The sequence below is a fragment of the Phascolarctos cinereus genome, unplaced genomic scaffold (genome assembly GCF_003287225.1).
Source record: "Phascolarctos cinereus isolate Bilbo 61053 unplaced genomic scaffold, phaCin_HiC Scaffold_726;HRSCAF=1367, whole genome shotgun sequence".
NCBI lineage: Eukaryota > Metazoa > Chordata > Mammalia > Diprotodontia > Phascolarctidae > Phascolarctos > Phascolarctos cinereus.
Window position 1 is genome coordinate 331731320 of NW_027556098.1, and position 19966 is coordinate 331751285.

The 19966-nt window shown below is 35.4% G+C and overlaps 1 protein-coding gene across 4 annotated transcripts in view; it reads left to right on the forward strand.

Annotated features, from left to right (window-relative positions):
* Positions 1 to 19966, forward strand: part of TMEM135 (transmembrane protein 135) — a 329334-nt gene that overhangs the window by 296234 nt on the left and 13134 nt on the right. For all 4 annotated transcript variants that reach the window (XM_020993759.1, XM_020993757.1, XM_078156965.1 and 1 more), the window contains 4 exons: positions 1018 to 1164; positions 4990 to 5059; positions 14819 to 14986; positions 17776 to 17839. In XM_020993759.1, coding sequence (XP_020849418.1) covers positions 1018 to 1164; positions 4990 to 5059; positions 14819 to 14986; positions 17776 to 17839 — 449 coding nt within the window. The remainder of the gene's footprint in view (positions 1 to 1017; positions 1165 to 4989; positions 5060 to 14818; positions 14987 to 17775; positions 17840 to 19966) is intronic.

Here is a 19966-nt window from a genome sequence, read left to right on the forward strand (position 1 = left end):
AGAAATTGAAAACGAAAAGGATGTTCACAAAAAATTAGATGAGAATAGGTGCAGGCTTTTTGTTCCCTTTTTTTCTTGTTGAATGTTAGTTTTTCCTTTCTGTATGTATGTACATATGACCTACTTGCTGCAGTGCAGCTGCTGTGGAGCTCAGGGAAATGTTATATAGTAATTTAGGGCAGGAAATGGGGAACCTATCCGAATGTACTAAGCAGAATTCAGGCAGAAGATAATTACTGCAATTGGCCAGTAGAACCGAGTTAATACACCTGTTTCTGCTAGGAGTATTTTAAGATGTCTAATGATTTTAAATGTAAAGTGATTTCATAGATAATGACCTTCTCTCCCACCCCATACCTCACACCACATTTTGTCTTATACTCCTCCATGTGTACTTATTGTAGACTCTAATTTTGTTTCATATATGAATGTGTGTTTGTGCCTCTACTAGATTCTAAGCGCTATGCTTAATGAGTGTTTGCTGCATTGAATAAGAATGGCTGTTTCTGTTAAATTATGATCAACATTTTTGTCATGTTCAATACTTCAGAATATTAAAAGCTAATAACATGGATTTATATTTCCCTTTAAAGTTTAAAATTCCCATTAAATTTTCACTTATAAAATTCTTTCACATATACTCTTTCTTTGATTTTTGAAAGATCTTTTAAGAGAAACTAGGAAAGATTTAGATGGATTCACATTTAATAGATGAGGAAATTGAGTACATGAGAGGTTCAGTGATTTACCCAGGGTCATATAGTTGCTTTGTGTCAAAGTTGGGATTCTAGCCCAGATTTTTTGCCTCTAAATCCAGTGCCCTTTGTATTATACTTTATTGTCTGTGTCTTTTTTCTTGAATATTGACTCACATTTGTATAGAAAATCAAACGTATAAATCATGAAAATACTATTTTAAATGGCAGGAGATTTGTCTGAAATGTATTTGCATCTAAGTAAATTTCCCATATCTTTTTGAAAAGTGAGAAATGCCACATGTTGTGTCTTTTTCTTTAGATTCATTGTAGGGAAGGAAGAAATTCCCACACATTCATATTCACCAGAGGCAGCATATGCAAAAGTGGAACAAAAGAGAGAGAAGCATGAGGAGAAATCAAGAAGAATGAACATAATTACTCTAGCCAGGAAACTTGTAGATTCAATGTGAGTTCTTTTAAAAATGATTTGACTCTTTATCCTAACAGCTTAGCATATATCCGTCACTTTGTTTTATATATGATGATAAGACCAATGTTGGATTATTTTGTTTTCCATTCAAAAATAATAATAATAATGCATGTAGCATTCTGAATGCATAGAAATTTATAAGAGGAAAATTTTATAATGGTAAACAAAAAGATTTATAATCTCTGGCATAAATGAAAGCTATCTTATAGAATAATATACGAATTCAGAAACATATTAGCCTGAAACTGAAATATTTTGCCATTTAAAAAGTGAGTTTACTAGAATCTGGGATAGTAGATGGAAGAAAAAGATTGATGTACATTAATTAAATATTCCAGCATAGGAGGGAACAAAATGAAACCAAAAAAGAAATTTTTAGTGACTAAAGAAGACAAAGAAACAGCTAAAAGTCAGTCTTAATTAATGAAGATTACTTTATAAGGAAGAAAATGTTCAGGTCTTTGGAAGTGAAATAAGAAATCTTGATTTTTAGTGAAAGAAGAAAAAGCCAGTGTTGCTCTTTAGGCATATAGGTGACAAAGATAAGGTTTAGGATATCTGCAAATAAAAATAATATTAGCAATAGTCATTTGAGTTGGATGGAATAGATGTACATAGGAGAGGAGGAGGCCCATGCAGAGGAGACCTTGAACAGCCAACAAGAAGCATTTTATCTTAGCATAGTCATCTGTGGTAAGAGGGTGAGAAGAGAGGAGAGCAAGTGAGGGAGAAAACACAGAGCTGAAGTGTTAATGACAAGGCCAGAAATATTGTGGATTACCTAACTGACCAGTCAAAAGAAAAAGATCTGAAGAGGTATTCACTCACTTTAAAAGAAACTAGGGAGAGGGAAGCAATTGAAACACTCAAGCTTTAAAGTAATGTCACACAGAGAGAATGGAAAAAATTGTTCTAAAACAAAAAAAAAAGAAAAAAATCAATGAGGGATGACAATGTAAGAATGATTAGCAGGATAAGAGAATGTCAAGGAGAAAATGAGAAAGTGAGGCAGTCCAAGTCATGGTGAGCAGTTTTAGTGTGAGGATAAGGAATGGTTAAGTGACCAGTTGGTCTGGCCAGTATCAAGTTAACAGCAGACTCAAAGTATCACCAGCCAGTAGAATCCAAGAGTTCCAAGGGAATTCTGAAGAGAAATCTTTGTGACTGATACCTTGTTGCAGTAGGAGGTCCCTTTCCATGGTTTTTCCTTCTCTTGGCCCCTATCCTAATCTCTCCACGATTCCACATGACCCAGTCTTTTGAAACATGCTGATGACATAAATGTTATGGTGAATGTGAGCCATTGCCTTCATCCCCCCCCCCGCAATGAAAGGTGGTGTGTAAGTTTCAATATACTTGTTGGGCTAAATTGAGAAAAGTGCTTTCCATATCATTTTGTAAGTAAGATCAGAGAAATCTAGGACCAGAGAGTTTTCCCAGAAAATTATCTTCATAAATAGGAAAGGGTTAATGTGCAGCAATGCTGCCAACTTACTAGTCTAAAAGAGGTTATAAAGGTCAATTATTTAGGAATGTGAACTGTCCCCCTACCCAACTCCCCAGTCCCCCCAAAAAACCCCAATAAGATGAAAACTTAACTAATTGATGTCTGGAACTTATATTCAAAATAGCACATTCTTTAATTCAAGTTCCTTGGGTCTATTTTGATTAAATATCCCTGCAACTAACATATTGCATAATTAAAATGAAACTTGAACAGTAGCTCCTCCAGCATAATTTTGCTAAACACTAGAAAGTGAAATGGTTTGAAAATCAGCCACAGATAGCCAACCTCCTGTAGAATTCCCAAATGATCTATTCCTATATTTACAAAAATATTGAATGTTTAATCCTAATACTATATCAAGTTTCTCTTCCATACGTTTCCTTTCAAAGGTAATTAAGTATAAATGCCTGTAACCTGAGTATATTTTCATTATGATTTTTGCTACATGAACTGACCTCATGGATGATTTATGCCCAGTGTACTTTGTAATACATGATTCAAAACTTCCAAAATATTTGGCTGAGTATGTAAATTGTATAATTTACTTCATGTAAACCACAAATACTTGGCAACATTCTTTGTGGAACCTGTATGAAATTATCTTACATTGATTCTGGCACATACAGTGTTTCATGGTTTAAAAAAAAAAAAGACAAACCCACCATCATCTGTCCTTCTTAAGCAGTTACCTTCTTTCTTTCGATGTGAAAGAAAGACTATAGTCAAAACCGGCACATTTCAGGTGCTGAAACTGTCCACCTGAGCATTTTCATGATCTCATTGATGTAGGTACTCTCTCCATCATTTCTGATGATGATCCATCCATGCCTTATTCTATGCAACGTTTATCCATATTTTCCTATTGGTCTTCCACAGAGGAGCTAACCAAATACTAGGCCCTTCTTCAGCTTTGTACATTTTGTGGATACCAATGGAGCACTTTAATTTTGTGTCTCTTTTCCTCTATTATGATCAGACCACCTACTTTGTCAATCCTACATTGAGAGAGAGAGAGAGAGAGAGAGAGAGAGAGAGAGAGAGAGAGAGAGAAGAGAGAGAGAGAGATGTTCTTTTATGAATTCTTTAACATTTATTAGTGTTTTTATGCTGCAGCCTGCTTGCCTCCCTACCCTCACCCCATGCATTTTTCCATTGCTCCTTGAGTCATCCATAGATTTGATCCTTTGGAGACTGTGTTATTTTACTCCTGAAAAAAAAATAAAAAGCTGGTATCATTTCTGTCCATAGCTAGACTGTAGACATAACATACATGTAGAAAAGTGAGATATGGCCCATTTAGAAAAACAATACCTTACGTCAGTGGTATCACATTCAAATAATAAAGGATCCCAGAGGCATGTTGACTTAGAAAACCAGATTATCTATGTTGTATTTTTATTTATTTTGTTTAACATTTCCCAATTATATTTTAATCTGGTTCTGCCCTTGCACTCTGGAGACATTATATACATACATACAGAGTTAGAGTGCTTAACATAGACCAAACTGAAGTAAGTATATAAAACCCTTTTGAATATCCTGATTTGGTAGTAGAAATGGATATGGTTTTTGGTGACACAAATAAAACAAAGAATTTACTAATCAATAATTTTAGGAAGATGAAGCAGAAAACATGAAACAGATAAACACTGAAATACTATTTTGCCATTATAATTTATTACTGCCAGAATGATGAAACAAGCTTAGGTCCTGGTGTGGTTTTTAAATTCAGTAAACATTCTGAAGGCCCAAGGTCCTGGGGGTACAAACATGAAAGATAAGTTTTTGCCCTTGCAAAATTCAGTTTGAGTAAAAGTTTATTTAAGCTAATTTTGAGAAAGTGAAAACAGGTTATTATTTTACATACTATAGGACAAATACAAAGGGGCCTTAGCTTTCACAGTCAAGTGTCTTCCTAATTTTATCCTGCACAAAACTGATTTAAAAAAATAAACTTTTGATTAACTCATCTTTTTATATGCAGATCTTATAAATGGACATGTGGAGGGTTTTTACTTATTTTCTTTAATAAATTTAGAGATCGACATTGGAAATCTATGTAGCATAATGGAAAGAGCACTAAATTTAGAATCACATGAAATAGGTTAAAATCCTGGCTGTGTTACTTATTTATTGCCTTTATGATCTTGGGCAAGTTACTCAATCTTTATGAGCCTCCAAGTTACTCATTTGTCAAATAAGGAGATTAGGCCTCAGTGGTCTATTCTATCTCTAAATGCTGTAGTCTTGGGACCTTTATCTAATTAGTTTGTATTTTTTGGGTTCAATTTTAGATGCAAGCATGGACCAAGGCATAGATGTTGCAAACACTATGAAGATAACTGCATATCTTACTGCTTAAAAGTAAGTCTATAAAAGATGACCAGTAGTGATTGTGAATGGAAATCACATAACACAATATTAAATTAGAGGTAAATGAAAAATATAATTCTCGCATGTTAAGGATTATTATTTCTTTGCATGTGATTTGCAAAGCTAGAAACTAATAGACAATAACAAGCAAATTAGTCTTTTTGAATGTACTTTTAGAAGATCTTTAATTCATGGTGTTAGGATAGCTTATTTAAAATCAGTGGAAGACATAAGAGTGAGAGAAAAAAGATAGGTCAGCAAGAGAGAAAAAAAATGTTATTAATTTAGCCCCATTACAACCCCACCCCAAATAGAGTACCTGGAATGTAATTTTGGATAAGTAGTTACATACATACAGCTGTGCATATCTGGTATCCTGGAATGTGACTTTGGAGTTGCAAAGTTGTTAAATTTTTTTAAGGGGCTGGGATAATGGAAGATTGCCCACAGTTGTTACCCACTGAGAGAGCTGTCTATGTCCCCTGGCACAAATTACCCTTTCCCCTTATATGCTTAGTACACTTCCCACCCTTCCTCTCAAGCACAGTCCTCTGTGAAGGAGATTGTTTTGACTGGAATTAGTCTGGCACAGGTGGTACCACCTGCTACAATTTTTTTTTATTTTCAGGTCTGACCTTTTTTTTTAAAGTTTACATTTTTAAAGAACCCATCAAATATGTTATTGTTGCTTTTTTTTTTTATATATACATCCTGATTCTCAGGCTAGAGTATGAATAGATTTGTAAATTATTGAATGTATAGCCCCTATGGTTTTCTATAGGAGAGGAGAAAATATCTTTCTGTTATTTCAAATTGTGGACCTCTATGAACCTAGGCATTGGGTTTTTTATGCAGTGTTCTATATACGAGCCCAAATCGACTTATAGATATATATTCCCCAAAGATAGGGAAGGAGCAAGGTCGCTAATTATATAGTAACTAAGTATTTTTCTAGTTCTATAGTGTGGTAGAGCTACCCTTCAACAACAGATTTTTTGTACCATTTTAAAGTGGTGAAAGAAAGTTCCATACTGACAGCCACGTAGGCTGCTAGCTCCTGGAGAATGGTTATACACTGGAAGTCCAATATGATTGTATTTCAAGACTATCAAAAAAAAGAATTTGATTTATTAATATTTTGATTATTTCTATTTAAAGAAGACTATTGGAATGTTAATCGGCACATACTGTGGCTGAGAAAGCTATAGTGTAAGCAGCAATTCTGTCAACGGCTAGTATTGAACTTGAAAATGTGTCTTAATAACCCTTGGAATAATTTGTATGTGAACATAAAACTGTTGGAAGAGCAATAGGTTGGGAAAATTGGCAACATAAATGTGCTCCTTGCTGTTCTGTGGGCTCAAATTTACTACATATTAGTTCGTATCCTCCCTGCTAAAATGTCAAGCAGATCTTTCTCATAATGTAAAATATTGATAATATAGATGGCTTTCTCTTCTTTTTGACCCAGCATCATGGTAGGGTTCTGTGTACTTGTAGTTTATCAATGTTAAGGTAAATATGCCTCCCATCAATTTTAAGTTTCCCAAGCATTTTAACTAGATTGTCAACTGGTTTGACTGATGTAATAATAATAGCAAAGGGCAGCTAGGTAGCTCAGTGGATAGAGTGCCAGACCTGGAGTCAGGAAGATTCATCTTCAGGAGTTCAAATCTGGCCTCAGACACTTACTAGCTATGTGACCTTGGGCAACTCACTTAACCCTGTTCGCCTCAGTTTCCTCATCTGTAAAATAAGCTGGAGGAGGGGCAGCTAAGTGGTGCAGTGGATAGAGCTTTGGCCTTGGAATCAGGAGGACCTGAGTTTAAATCCAGCCTCGGACACTTACTAGCTGTGTGACCATGGGCAAGTCACTTAACCCCAATGCCTCACAAATAAATAAATGAATGAATGAGCTAGAGGAGGAAATTGCAAACTACTTCCAGTATTTTTGCCAAGAAAACCTCAAATGGGGTCATGAAGAGTCAGACACAACTGAAACAATTGGCAACGATGAAAATAATAAACAGCTGCCATTTATGTAGTCTTTTATGGTTTCCAATGAACTTTATGTATATTATCTGTTTTGATGAGTAGCTACCCATCATTCTTCAAGCAGGAAAGATTTTGTTATTGTTGTTGTTGTTGTTGTTGTTGTTGTTGATAAAGTTTAAAAGATAACTATCATAGGTGAATTCACAAGAATGATCTCCAAGGTAACTTTATGGTATTCCAAGCAGACCATAATTGGTACATATGTAGGCCTAATAAAAGTAGGAAATCTGAAATTGATAATAGAAATCCTAAGAATTTGGGTCAACCCATAACAAGTACTGATAGTATAATTTAATCTTCTTCTTCAAAATAGAAATTTAAGTTTGTAGATTTTGCAAAAATATTTTAAGCACTAATAAAATCTGGCTTTTAATAGTAAGAATTCACAATATCCTACTGCTGCTCTGGTAACTTATCATGGCATGGAGATGACCTTGGTTCTTTAAGTATGTAGTAGTGGAGAGGGAGATAATAAAATTATCTCTTTTTGCAGACAATATAATGATATAATTAGAAAACCCCAAAGACTCAACTAAAAAAGTTAGCTGAAACAACAAATAATTTTAGAAAAGTAACAGGATATAAAGTAAATCCACATAAATCATCAGTATTCCTGTATATCACACACACACACACACACACACACACACACACACACACACACACACACCCCTTTCCAGAAGAGATAGTAAAAGGTAACCATTTAAAATAACTCTAGACAGTATAAAATATCTGGGAGTACATCTGCCCAAACAAACCCAGGAACTATATGAACAAAATTATGAATAAACTTTTTATACAAATAAAAGCCAATTTAAATAATTGGAAAAATATTAATTGTTCATGGGTAGGCAAGGCTAGTATCATAAAAATGACAATTTCACATATTCAATGCCATCCCAATTAAATTACCAAAAAGTTATTTTACTGGTAGAATGGAAGAAAAGAAGGGGAATGAGGTTGTAAGAATACCTTAGTTTTTAGCAGTTATGTATAAACTTAGCTGTTGTTCCTTACATTAAGAATCTTTTTCAAGTGTCCAACCAGGGAGTAAATCATACCAATTTTGAAATTCTTTCTATAAATGAAACCATAAGACAAAAGGAAGTTTCAGTTAATTAGAAGGAAAGCTCAGAGGTACTCCTTAGAGAAGGAAAGAAAGGAATTGTTAGAGTTGAAGCTGTTGTTCTTCCAAAGGCAGCTTGAAATATAATGTCATGAAACATTTGGTCATTACATAACACAGCATTCTTTATGTGCATTTGTTCACACACACACACACACACACACACACACACACACGCCCCTTCATACTCTGTGACTTCAATGAAAGGAGAAGACAATTAAAAAAATACATACATATACACACACGTGTATGTGAGTGTGTGTGTGTGTGCGCGCGCGCATGTGTGTAGGAGGAAGAATAGTTTAGAAGTAAAAAATAAGAATGGCCAAAGGCTTAGGGACTATACAGAAACTTTATACCTCTCTATCATGATTACATTTTTGAGAAGAAAGTCAGGAAGTGCTGAACATGATGAGCACTAGATAATATCACCAAAAGTAAATGAAATCGATGTTATTTTAGAAGCTAGGAAATTACTAGTTACCGATATTAAAATCATTTCTGATTTAGTGGTCTGTACACACCAGACCATCAACATATTAGAAAGATCAAAATCAATACTAAATTGTATAATAAAGCAAAACAGAGAAAAATCTCATGAAATAGAGGTAACTTCAACCTCCTTGTGTGATTTGTTAACATTGACAAGTAGGAAATGGATAAAAAAATAAACATCAACACAGATTATCCCCTAAGGAATTTTGGCTTATATAAATCACCAGAAGAAAAGCTAATGAGCTTAGAAATTTCTTCATTCAGTAAACATTTTGTTCAAATGACATACAAACTGAGATGGCAGCCAAGCCTAAATCAGCAACCTTGATTTAGAAAATAAACTTGTTTTTATATCAAAAAACAGCAGAACTAAACATCACTCCCCCCCCCGAAACTCTGCCTCTATTAATGCATTCACTGTCAAGATTGCTTGAAATATGTGGTAGTGAAAATTTAGTTCAGTGACCCCGTTTCTCAATATCAAAGTATAACGTTGGGACACATGATTCCCTACGCGTTTGCCCTTTCATGAAGGATAGTCCAAGTAGAACTCAAATAGTAAAGGACCTCCCTATCCTAGTTGGTAATGTTGATCTTGTGTTTATTGTATAAAGCCCCAGAACATTGCAGTTTCCTAAATTAGACACATAATCACTTAAGAGTTCAGTCTGTCTACATGCAGAGGATAAACCTATTGGATACAAAATGCCTTTTGGCCAGATGATGCATGTTGGACTGCCAGCACAGATACATGCTCAGTTAGTATGTATTTCTTAAATAGACACTATGAATGATCTGCTACCAACGTTGAACAGGAGAGCAGAGTATTTTTGAGTGATTTAGGCAAATTACATGTTGAATGACCCTTCCTCCCTGAAACAAAGGCTTGCCTTTTAAAAATCAGTGTTCTCACATGATTAATGTGGAGATATGTTTAATATGATTGTACATGTATAGCCTATATCAATCAGATTGTATGCAATCTTGGGGAGAGGGAAAATTTTAAAACTCAAAATCTTATAAAAGTGAATGTTGCAAACTAAAAATAAATAAATTTTTTAAAAAAAAATCAGTGTTTTCATGATGCTGTATGGCTGTGAGTCATGAAATACCATATAGGGTCTGAAGAATTAATGTTGAATGTTAAACAAAGGGCATGGTGTGCATGAGTTTCTTCACCTGTAAAGTGAATAGATTGAGGAAAATCACCTAAGGGCCCTTACAGTTGTAAATTTGAGATCATATAGTCTTATGGAGTAGACTAATATATTATAAGCATGGGAGTTACAATTATATAGAAATTACATAAAGGATGCCATCAGGGAGATATATAACTAGAAAGGGATGTGGCCCAGTCATGTTGCAAGAGTAAAGGATAACAATTGAATAGCTTCCATGCTGTATCTGTGCAATATCAAGAGATCTAGAGGAAGAGCCTTCTAGTTCATTGAGTGAATGGATGAAACATAATTTCAGGTATTCATGGAAATAGGTTCTTGTTTCTGTACTGCTTCAAAGTTTACAGAGGGTTTCCTTACAATATTCTTATGAAGTAGGTAGTGCAAGTATAACCCCCATTTTACAGATAAGGAAATTGATGCCCATTGAGATGAAATGACTTGCCCATGGTCATACAGGTAGTTGTGTAAGTAGCAGAACTGGGATTTGAGCCCACATCTCCTGACTCCAAGTCCAGTTCTTTCTTCTACGCTACCCCACCAAGCAAGTGCTCCTATTAATGTAGACGCTAATTTAATAAAGAGAAAGCATTTGTTCAGTGCCTACTATCTGCTAGTACGCTATACCAAAAAGGAAGTTAGGATTAAGATACATAGATCAAATGGTATATGAATACCTTTTAGCAGCCTTCTCTGTACGAATTAGTCTTCTCTAAATATGGTATATCAGTTTGACCTCAGTTGTAATCACAGAAAACAAACACTGGCAAACACTGGTTCTTTCCAAATCAATTCCATTTGGGGCTATAAGCATTTACAAGAAATGTAGAGAAATGTTGGTTATAAATATATTGTTTTTTATGGCATTGACCTCTCATTTGGGTAGTGTGCCATAAAGCTATCTTCTTTTTGTGGTTTTCAGCCTCTCTTGATAGATCAGTAAGAGAAAATTTACATATAATGGTTTCTACATTTATAAATTTGTTCTGACAATTCAGCTGTAAATTTCTGTCCTTGTGGTCTTTAAAAATGTAAAAATTGCTTGTCAAAAGAATGTTTGCCCATTCCAATAATTCAGGGTTGTTGGCTGTATTCTTTTCTAAGTTTCCTGAAGTACTTGATTTTGCTAGGATGTGGGTCTTCTCTTTTCTGCTTAGGTGGACTTTTTTTTTCTCACCCCAGTACTTTTTTCCTTTCTGAAACCAAATGGTTTAAGAATGAACAGTTTAGTCAGTAAGTTATAGAAATATCAAAGAACTGATTATTGGAATATAGATATACTTAGTATGTGCTTTGAAAATGTTTAAAATTTATGTAATATTAAAAATACATTCAACCTAAAATGTCTGTTCTTTAGTAATAATAACAGTTTATGCTTATGTGGCGCCTTACAGTTTACAAAGTACTTTCCTTACAACTCTGTAAAGTAGTAATACAGTCGATATCATATTTACTTTAAGGATGAACAACTGAGGCTCATAGAGCTTACTTAACTTCACATGGCTGGTAAGTGGCAGTGTCGGGACTCTAATATAGTTCTTTTGACTTCATGTCCAATGCTGAATGCACAAAAAATATTTAAAATTGTAAGAAGAATTTAGTTCTGAGGATGTCTATAATATGAACTTTCAAATGCTTTTTGGTCTAAGAGTTTGAAATTCAATTTCCTATTAACATTCAATAAATATTTAATTAGTGCCAACCTTGTTCAAGGCACTAGGAAGAATACAAAGATGCCTAGCACACTGTAGGTGCTTAATTAATGTTTGTTGAATTGAATTAAAATGAAAAATGAAAAAGCGAAACATTCCCTGCCTTTAAAAAGTTTATAATTGGGCAGAGCCAAGATGGTGGAATGAAAGCAGTGACTTGCTTGAGCTCTCCCCCAAACCCCTCCAAATACTCATAAAAAATGGCTCTAAACAAATTCTGAAGCAGCAGAACCCACAAAAAGACAGAGTGAAACAAATTTCCAGCCCAAGACAACCTGGATGATTGATCAGAAAGGTGTATCATGCCAGGCTGGGAGTGCAGCGCAGTATGGGCGCGCAGGCCACAGCAAACCAGGAGCAGGCCTCAGAGGACTGAATCGTGGGCAGCTGTGGCGGTTTCCGAGACTCCTCAATCCACCAATGCCAAAGACAATTTACAAGGAAAGTGGGAAAAGTCTGTTTCTGTGGTGCTCAGAGAGGAAGGTGGGTTTTCAGCTCCATTTCCCCAAGAGCATAGCCCTGGGCAGGAGGGCAGCTGCTTCCTGACCTTCTGGCCCACAGACTGAGGGGGAATCCAGTGACTGATCAGACAGGGATTCCAGGGATCTCTTTGCCAGTGCTGAGGCAGGAATCTCTTGCTTTTCCCCTGTTTGGATCTGGGTCACAGTTCTGGGCAGCGGTGCTGGGGTAAGGAGGAACGCTGACTGGAAGAGCTTGTAGACCTTGTGGTCACAGGCCAGGAAAGGAGTAAACACCTCGCCCTTATCATACCACCTTGGAAGAACTGAAAATTTACAGGTCCCTACAAGTATCTCTGAAAACAGCTATACAAACCCCTGAAGCTTGGGAAAGTACACTCTCCACATTGGAACCAGACTCTTACCTTAACAAAGAGTTTAAAACTCAAGTAATTGGCCGGGATCATGAGCAAGCAGCACAAAAAGAGTCAGACTATATTTATCTTACTTTGGTGAAAAAGAAGATCAAAATATACAACCAGAAGAAGACAACAAAGTCAAAGCTCCTACATCCAAAGCCTCCAAGAAAAATATGAATCAGTCTCAGGCCTTGGAAGAGCTCAAAAGTGATTTTGAGAAGCAAGTAAGGGAAGTAGAGGAAAAACGGGAAGAGAAATGAGAGTGATGCAAGAAAATCATGAAAAACAAGTCAACAGCTTGCTAAAGGAGACCCAAAAAAATACTGAAGAAAATAACACCTTAAAAAATAGCCTAACCCAAATGGCAAAAGAGGTCCAAAAAGCCAATGAGGAGGAAAATGCCCTAAAAAGAAAAATTGGCCAAATGGAAAAGGAAGTCCTTACTGAAGAAAATACTTCCTTAAAAATTAGAATAGAGCAATTGGAAGCTAGTGACTTTATGAGAAATCAAGACACTGTAAAACAAATCTAAAAGAATGAAAAATTAGAAAACAATGTGAAATATCTCATTGGAAAAACAACTGACCTGGAAAATAGATTCAGGAGAGAGAATTTAAAAATTATGGGACTGTCTGAAAGCCATGATCAAAAAAAAGAGCCTAGACATCATGTTTCAAGAAATTATCAAGGAAAACTGCCCTGATATGTTAGAACCAGAGGGCAAAATAGAAATTGAAAGAATCCACAGATCTCCTCCTGAAAGAGATCCCCAAAGGAAAACTCCTAGGAATATTATAGCCAAATTCCAGAGTTCCCAGGTCAAGGAGAAAATATTACAAGCTGCCAGAAGGAAACAGTTCAAGTACTGTGGAAACACAGTCAGGATAACACCAGATTTAGCAGCTTCTACATTAAAGGACCGCAGGGCATGGAATGGAATATTCTGGAGGGCAAAGGAGATAGGACTACAACCAAGAATCACCTACCCAGCAAAACTGAGTATAATCCTTCAGGGGAAAAAAATGGTCATTCAGTGAAATAGAGGACTTTCAAGCATTCTTGATGGAAAGACCAGAGCTGAATAGAAAATTGACTTTCAAATACAGGACTCAGTGGAACATGAAGAGGTAAACAGGAAGAGAAATCATAAGAGACTTATTAAGATGAACTGTTACATTCCTGCATGGAAAGATGATATTATTAACTATGAGACTTTTCAGTATTAGGTAGTTGGAGGAAAAATTTATGTATGTATATATAGATAGATGAGGGCACAGGGTGAGTTGAAGATTAAGGGGTCATATCTGGAGAATAAAATTAAGGGATGAGAGAGGATGATACTCGAGAAGAAGAAAGGGAGAGGTAGAATGGGGTAAATTATCTCACAAAAAAAAACAGAAAAGAAAAGCCTCTTACAGTGGAGGGGAACAGGGGAAGGTGAGAGGGAATGAGTGAATCTTATTCTCATAGGATTTGGCTTAAGGAGGGAATAACACACATTCAATTGGGTATGGAAATCTGTCTTACCCTACGGGAAAATAGGGGGAGAAGGGGACAAGAGAGCAGGGAGATGATAGAGAGGAGGGTGGATTGGGAAAGGGGGTAATCAGAAGGAAATACTTCTGAGGAGGGACAGGGTCAAAAGAAAGAATAGAATAAATGGGAGGGCAGGATAGGATTAAGGGAAATAGAGTTAGTTTTTCACAACATGTCTACTATGGAAGTGTTTTGCATAACTGCACATGTATAACCTATATTGAGTTGCTTGCCTTTTCAATGAGGGTGGATGGGGAGGGAGGAAGAGAGAAAATTTGAAACCTAAAGTTTTAAAAACATATGTTTTAAAAAAATGTTTTCACATGCTACTGGGAAATAAGAAATACAGGAGATGGGGTATAGAAGTCTATCCTGCCCTACAGGAAAATAGAAGGGGAAGGGGATAAGAGAAGGGGGGAGAGATAGAAGAGAGGATAGAGTAGGGGAAGGGATATTCAGAATGCATGCCATCTTGGGGTGGAGGGAGGGGTGAGATGGGGCAAAAATTTGGAACTCAAAAACTTGTGGAAGTGAATGTTGAAAGCTAAAAATAAATAAATTTCTGTTCAATAATTAAATAAATAAATAAGTAAATAAAGGGGGGGAAAGTTTACAATTAATAAGAGGGAGATAATAGTAAACAAGTAAATCAAATGCAAGGTAGAATGTAATAAGGACATAAGAGCGCTATACAGTGAAATTGCTATAGGAAATACCAGGTAATAAGTCACATTTCTTCCTCCTTTGTCCCCTCTCCCACATTTTTTCTAGGGCTTCATAAGAATGTTTAGTGTTGGTTACTTGATTCAGTGCTGCCTTCGAATTCCCTCAGCATTCAGGCATCTGTTTACACAACCATCCCGGCTACTTTCTCTCTTCTATCACAAGGAAAACTTTCAACTTGGAGCTTTTCTTGGCTCTTTTGTCAGTATATATAAGGTAAGTTTTTTAGAAGGGAAGTGGAAGGTGAAGCCTGTGGTTATTATCAAATATATTAATACATCTATATCATATACTTTTTCGTCAGCGTTCATAATAATTTTGCCATATTCAGATGTAGAGATGAAATTAGTAATTTAGGTTACAATTACTTCTTTATGGTTTAAGATAGATGAATGTATAAAAGCAGTTTACTCTTGCACATACCATAGAAGATTTTGAAAGACTTAAGTTCACCCTTTTTTTCCACATGGCAATGCTATTTCAAATGTTTTTAAACAATGTAATCTTTTTTTCTGAAGTTATATTGGGTGATGGATATAATTGTTGTGTTTAAATCTCCTTAGGTACTGTAAGTAGTTATTGAACCTAATGGCCAGCTAAGAGTTTCCAATAACTATTGGAACTATGATCAGTACATTTAAATTATTGACAGAGCCATTAAGATTTTTCTGCAGTAGACAGTGACGTTTTGTTTAAAGGAACCATCTGATATAAAAATCAGAGCATTTAAATGTTTTATTAAAATATCAAAAGCAAAACTATGCTAAATGAGGTCAGCATATTTTGGGGGGGGGTTGGCCTCTATAAACAATTCTGGAACAGAAGAATCTCTGGACTCTTGTAGGTTTCAGAGAACATAATTTTTTTAATAATAATTTTCCTATGAAAGTTAAGTTCATTTGTTTTAAGGAGGGAAAAATTTGGCAGATGTTAGGTCATGGATTATCCATAATGTCTCCAATTATGAATAATTTTCCACCTTGTTAAAAATAATAATGCAGAAGATTTCATTTTTAAGCATATGCATAGTAGGGAACCATTGTCACTTTGTGTATCTATTAAATGTCACAAACTTGTGACTCGAACAGTCTTATAAGCATTTCTTTTCAGCTCTTGTCTTGTGATTCATGTTATCATTATAGATGCCCAAATGTGAAGTGTTCATAGCAACATTTCTAAACCCAGACCCATTTTCTTCTGCTGTGCAGCACATATCTGGGCTATCTTCCAACTGTTGCTTGTTAATTCTATCAAAAAATGTAGATGGTATATTTCACAGTCATATGTAGCTGATTTTTTTGGATTATCTTGGCCACTTACATCCCTATATGAGCCTGGCGCTTCAAAAGATGGTCATAATATGATCATGTGATATTTCTTGTTTAATGCTTATTTAGATGCTTTGCATTTTGTACCAGCTTTTACTGCTCATTCTCAAATTGTTCCTGCAAGTTAGGAATATGGAAAGTTTTGCAACTATAAAAACTAAAATACATGAAGGCTAAATACTTTGTCCCAGTTTAAGTAAAATGGCTTCCTAACTCCTTGTATTGAGAAAAATGCAATTCTTTAGCCAAAATGTAATTTAAGACCATAGTCATTAATGAATATTATAGTACAAAGTAACTTCTCATTATAGATACTCCAAAATCCTGATTAGTTGGGACAGCTTGCTGATAATAAATGTATTTTTGTTGTAAATCTTGACATATGTGTACATTTTTTGGCATGAACTTCTTTAAAATGCCAAGAGCTTAATTCTCTTATGTTTCAGAGATTAAGTACTTTTCATTAATAGTAATTTACCTACTTTTAATATTAATTTACTTTTAATTCCAGGATTTGCCTGAAATGGCCTTGATTTACTGAGGAGCCGTGATATGTAAACTCCACTGAGAGTAAATTGTTCATTTGTACTATAGCTCAGTAAATTACAGCCCATGGGTCAAATCCAGCCCATTGCCTGTTTTTATACAGCCCTTGAGCTAAGAATGATTTTTACATTTAAAAAAATATAGCCATTCTTAGCTTACAGGCTATACTAAAAACAGATACAAATTAGATTTGGCACACAGGGCAGAGTTTGCTGACCTCTACTCTGTATGAGTGTTCTAGAGCACAGGTGTCAAACTGAGGGCTAGAGGGAATCCCCAGTGCATAGGAAGCCGATTAAGATGTAACTTGGAATTGTTTAACAAAATAAATAAAAATATAATGCAACAGTGTTAAATTGTGGTTTTATATGTCAGTATGTAATCCCCAGGAATCTGTTTCTGTTTGAATGTGATACTACCCTTCTAGAGTAATTGGGTTCCATTTATTCATATTTTTTTCTGTTTATATCATAAACCACTTTTATCTTGGATCCAAATTGAAACTACTATATTAATGCATCAGTTTTGTTATGTCACGTATTCACTTGCTTTCAAACTTACATTAGTTTCCCATTCGTTGTAAAATCAAATCCAAACATCTCATCTGAGCATCTCAACATAATCTGGTCCCATTTTACCTACCCAACTATTTTTTTCCCCATTGCCTTGAATAACTTCTCAATATTTCCTTTGTCATCAGCCTAAAAGTGAAGCACCAGGAAATAAATAAAAGTTATATGCATCTTGAAGGAATATATGAATTTTTCCTGGAACTTATAGTTATTTATCTTTTGGTGCAAATTATTTATTGGTGTGTAGGAATGTCTCTTAAATGGATTTTCATGTTAATTCTCATATAGCCAGCCACAGTAAATAATAGGATCTGACATTATTTAATATAGATTAGATTTGTAATAATTTGTAATAATAAAAAGTATTATATAGAATTTGCTGACCAATTCAGATAAATGGTATTAAGATGTTGATGAGTCCTCATAACTTTTCCAACTACCTTATTATTTTGATTTTTACATCATCAGCAGTTAGGATTGGTTAAAGGTGTTTTTGTTTTCATAAACTTCACCTAAAAATGTAAATTAACTAAAATATTATGTTTTTCCCTTAATATAGGGTACTAGTTGCTTCCTTCGCTGGGTGAGAAACCTGGATGATGAACTGCATGCAATTATAGCTGGTAAAGCAACAATAAAACACTAATATTTTTATTTTACCAACCTGTGGGGAAAGTGACAATAAAAACACAGGAGCATAGGTATGAGCCTTGTAGATTCCAGCATTATGCAAGGTTTTTAGACAGTATCAAAATAATCAATTGTAGTATAGTCAGTTTTCTTTGAACATTTCTTTTGTCACTGTGAATGCTAATGATTTCTCCTTTAGTAATAATTTGTATTTCCTAGGCATTCAGATAATTTAAAAAACTAGTCTTAAGGATATTCTCAGTAAAGCACTTCAGTGTAAATATACTTTTTACTTAATTTAATAGGAGATCTATTTAGGAAGAAATTAGTTGCCTTATTCTTAATATATTAAAGTATGTTGAGGTTATGTTTGTATATTATATGGATTCTAAGAAAAGTTATGTAGGTGTGCATATAAATATGTATATCTGTATACCTTCAGTTCCTTTATATATAATACACACATAAAATACACACACACACAACACACACACACACACACACACACACACACATACAGCCATGTACTTTTCATAATAGACCATGAGTCAGACAATCAAGTGGTACAAGTATTAGTTCAGGTGCCATCCCTTTGACCAGAGACAAGTCCGAGTAAGATCAGTGTTAGGTAGGACTTAAGAGGATTTCTCACTTAACCCTTACCTGAGCAGGAATTGCTAGTACAATATTCATGATCACCTAGTGTTCACTCAAAGACTTCCAGTCATAGGAATCCCACTATTTCATGACTCCATTCTACTTCCTAATTTTTGGGAAACTCTTCCTTTTAATTGAATCAAGTTGTTTTTCTGCAGCTTCCATCCTTTGTTCCTATTTCTGCTTCCTGGGGCCAAGTAAAACATCTAATCTCCTTTTCCCATGACAGCCCTTCATATACTTGACGAAAGATATTATGTCCCTCTTAAGTTTTTTTTTCAGCAGGCTAAACCTCTCCAGTTCCTTTAACCCATCTTCATATTTTGTAGTTGTTATCCTGTTTCTTTTTAAATCTTCTTTTTCATTATGAATATAGCATTATGAATATGCTCTCTCCACCTATCTCGTGGCCTACCCTACCAGCAGGAAAAAGAGAAACATGATTCCATCAGCTCTCCTCCCCTCACCCCAGCTGCCTAATACCCTAAGAAGATTCCACCCTGAGGTCAAACCCCTAATTATGTTACTAATCCACTTGAACTATCAATTATTAATAAACTCCCATGCAGTCATATATACCCCATTTCAGTGATTCTGAATTCCCAGTTGTTATTATTCAAACCTTCTTTGCCATCCCCTCCTGTTCTCTCCTTCATTCCCATCCCTGTTAACCCAACCTCCGCTGTGTCCCACTCTAAACCTACACACTACTTCTACTGTGCTCTCCAGAATGCCTGCTTTTTAGGTGACAAGCTTTTTTTCATACTAAATCTTTTAATTTTCCACGTCTTCCGTCTTCTGGTTCTCATTGAAACCTTGTTTCCTCCTAATGCCGCCCTTTCCAGCACTGGCACCACTTTCAGTCATTAATCAACTCACTGGTTGAGGTGGGGGATTGGAATATGCTTTGCTCCCATTGCCGCTTCCAAACACCTGCTACCACCATCATATAGTAACTGCTCCTCCCTTGAGGTTCATTTAATCCATATCGACCATCCAAACAAAATTCTGGTAACCTCTAGGATGCTTCCCTTTTTCCTTAAAGAGTTTAATTCCTGATTCATGGTCTTTCTCTCTTCTCCAACTCTTGCCCTTGTACTAGAGGACTTCAATAAAATTTTGAGTCATTTCAATCATGTCCATCTCTTGATGACCTCATTTGGGGTTTTCTTGGCAAAGATACTGGAGTGGTTTGCCATTTTCTTCTCCAGCTCATTTTACACATGAGGAAACTGTGGCAAAGAAGGTTAAGTAACTTCGGCCAGATCTGAATTTAGGGAAGTGACTCTTCCTGACTCCAGGCCCAGCATTCTAGCCACTGCACTGCCTCTTAATGTTTACTTGTCAGGGAAGCACACACAAGGTTATCTGTACAGAGGAGAGTGGGGAGGAGGGATGAAAAGGACTGGAAAAATTGTCATGGTTAGTGGGACAGTAAGTCATTTAGGGAAGTGTAAAAGAGT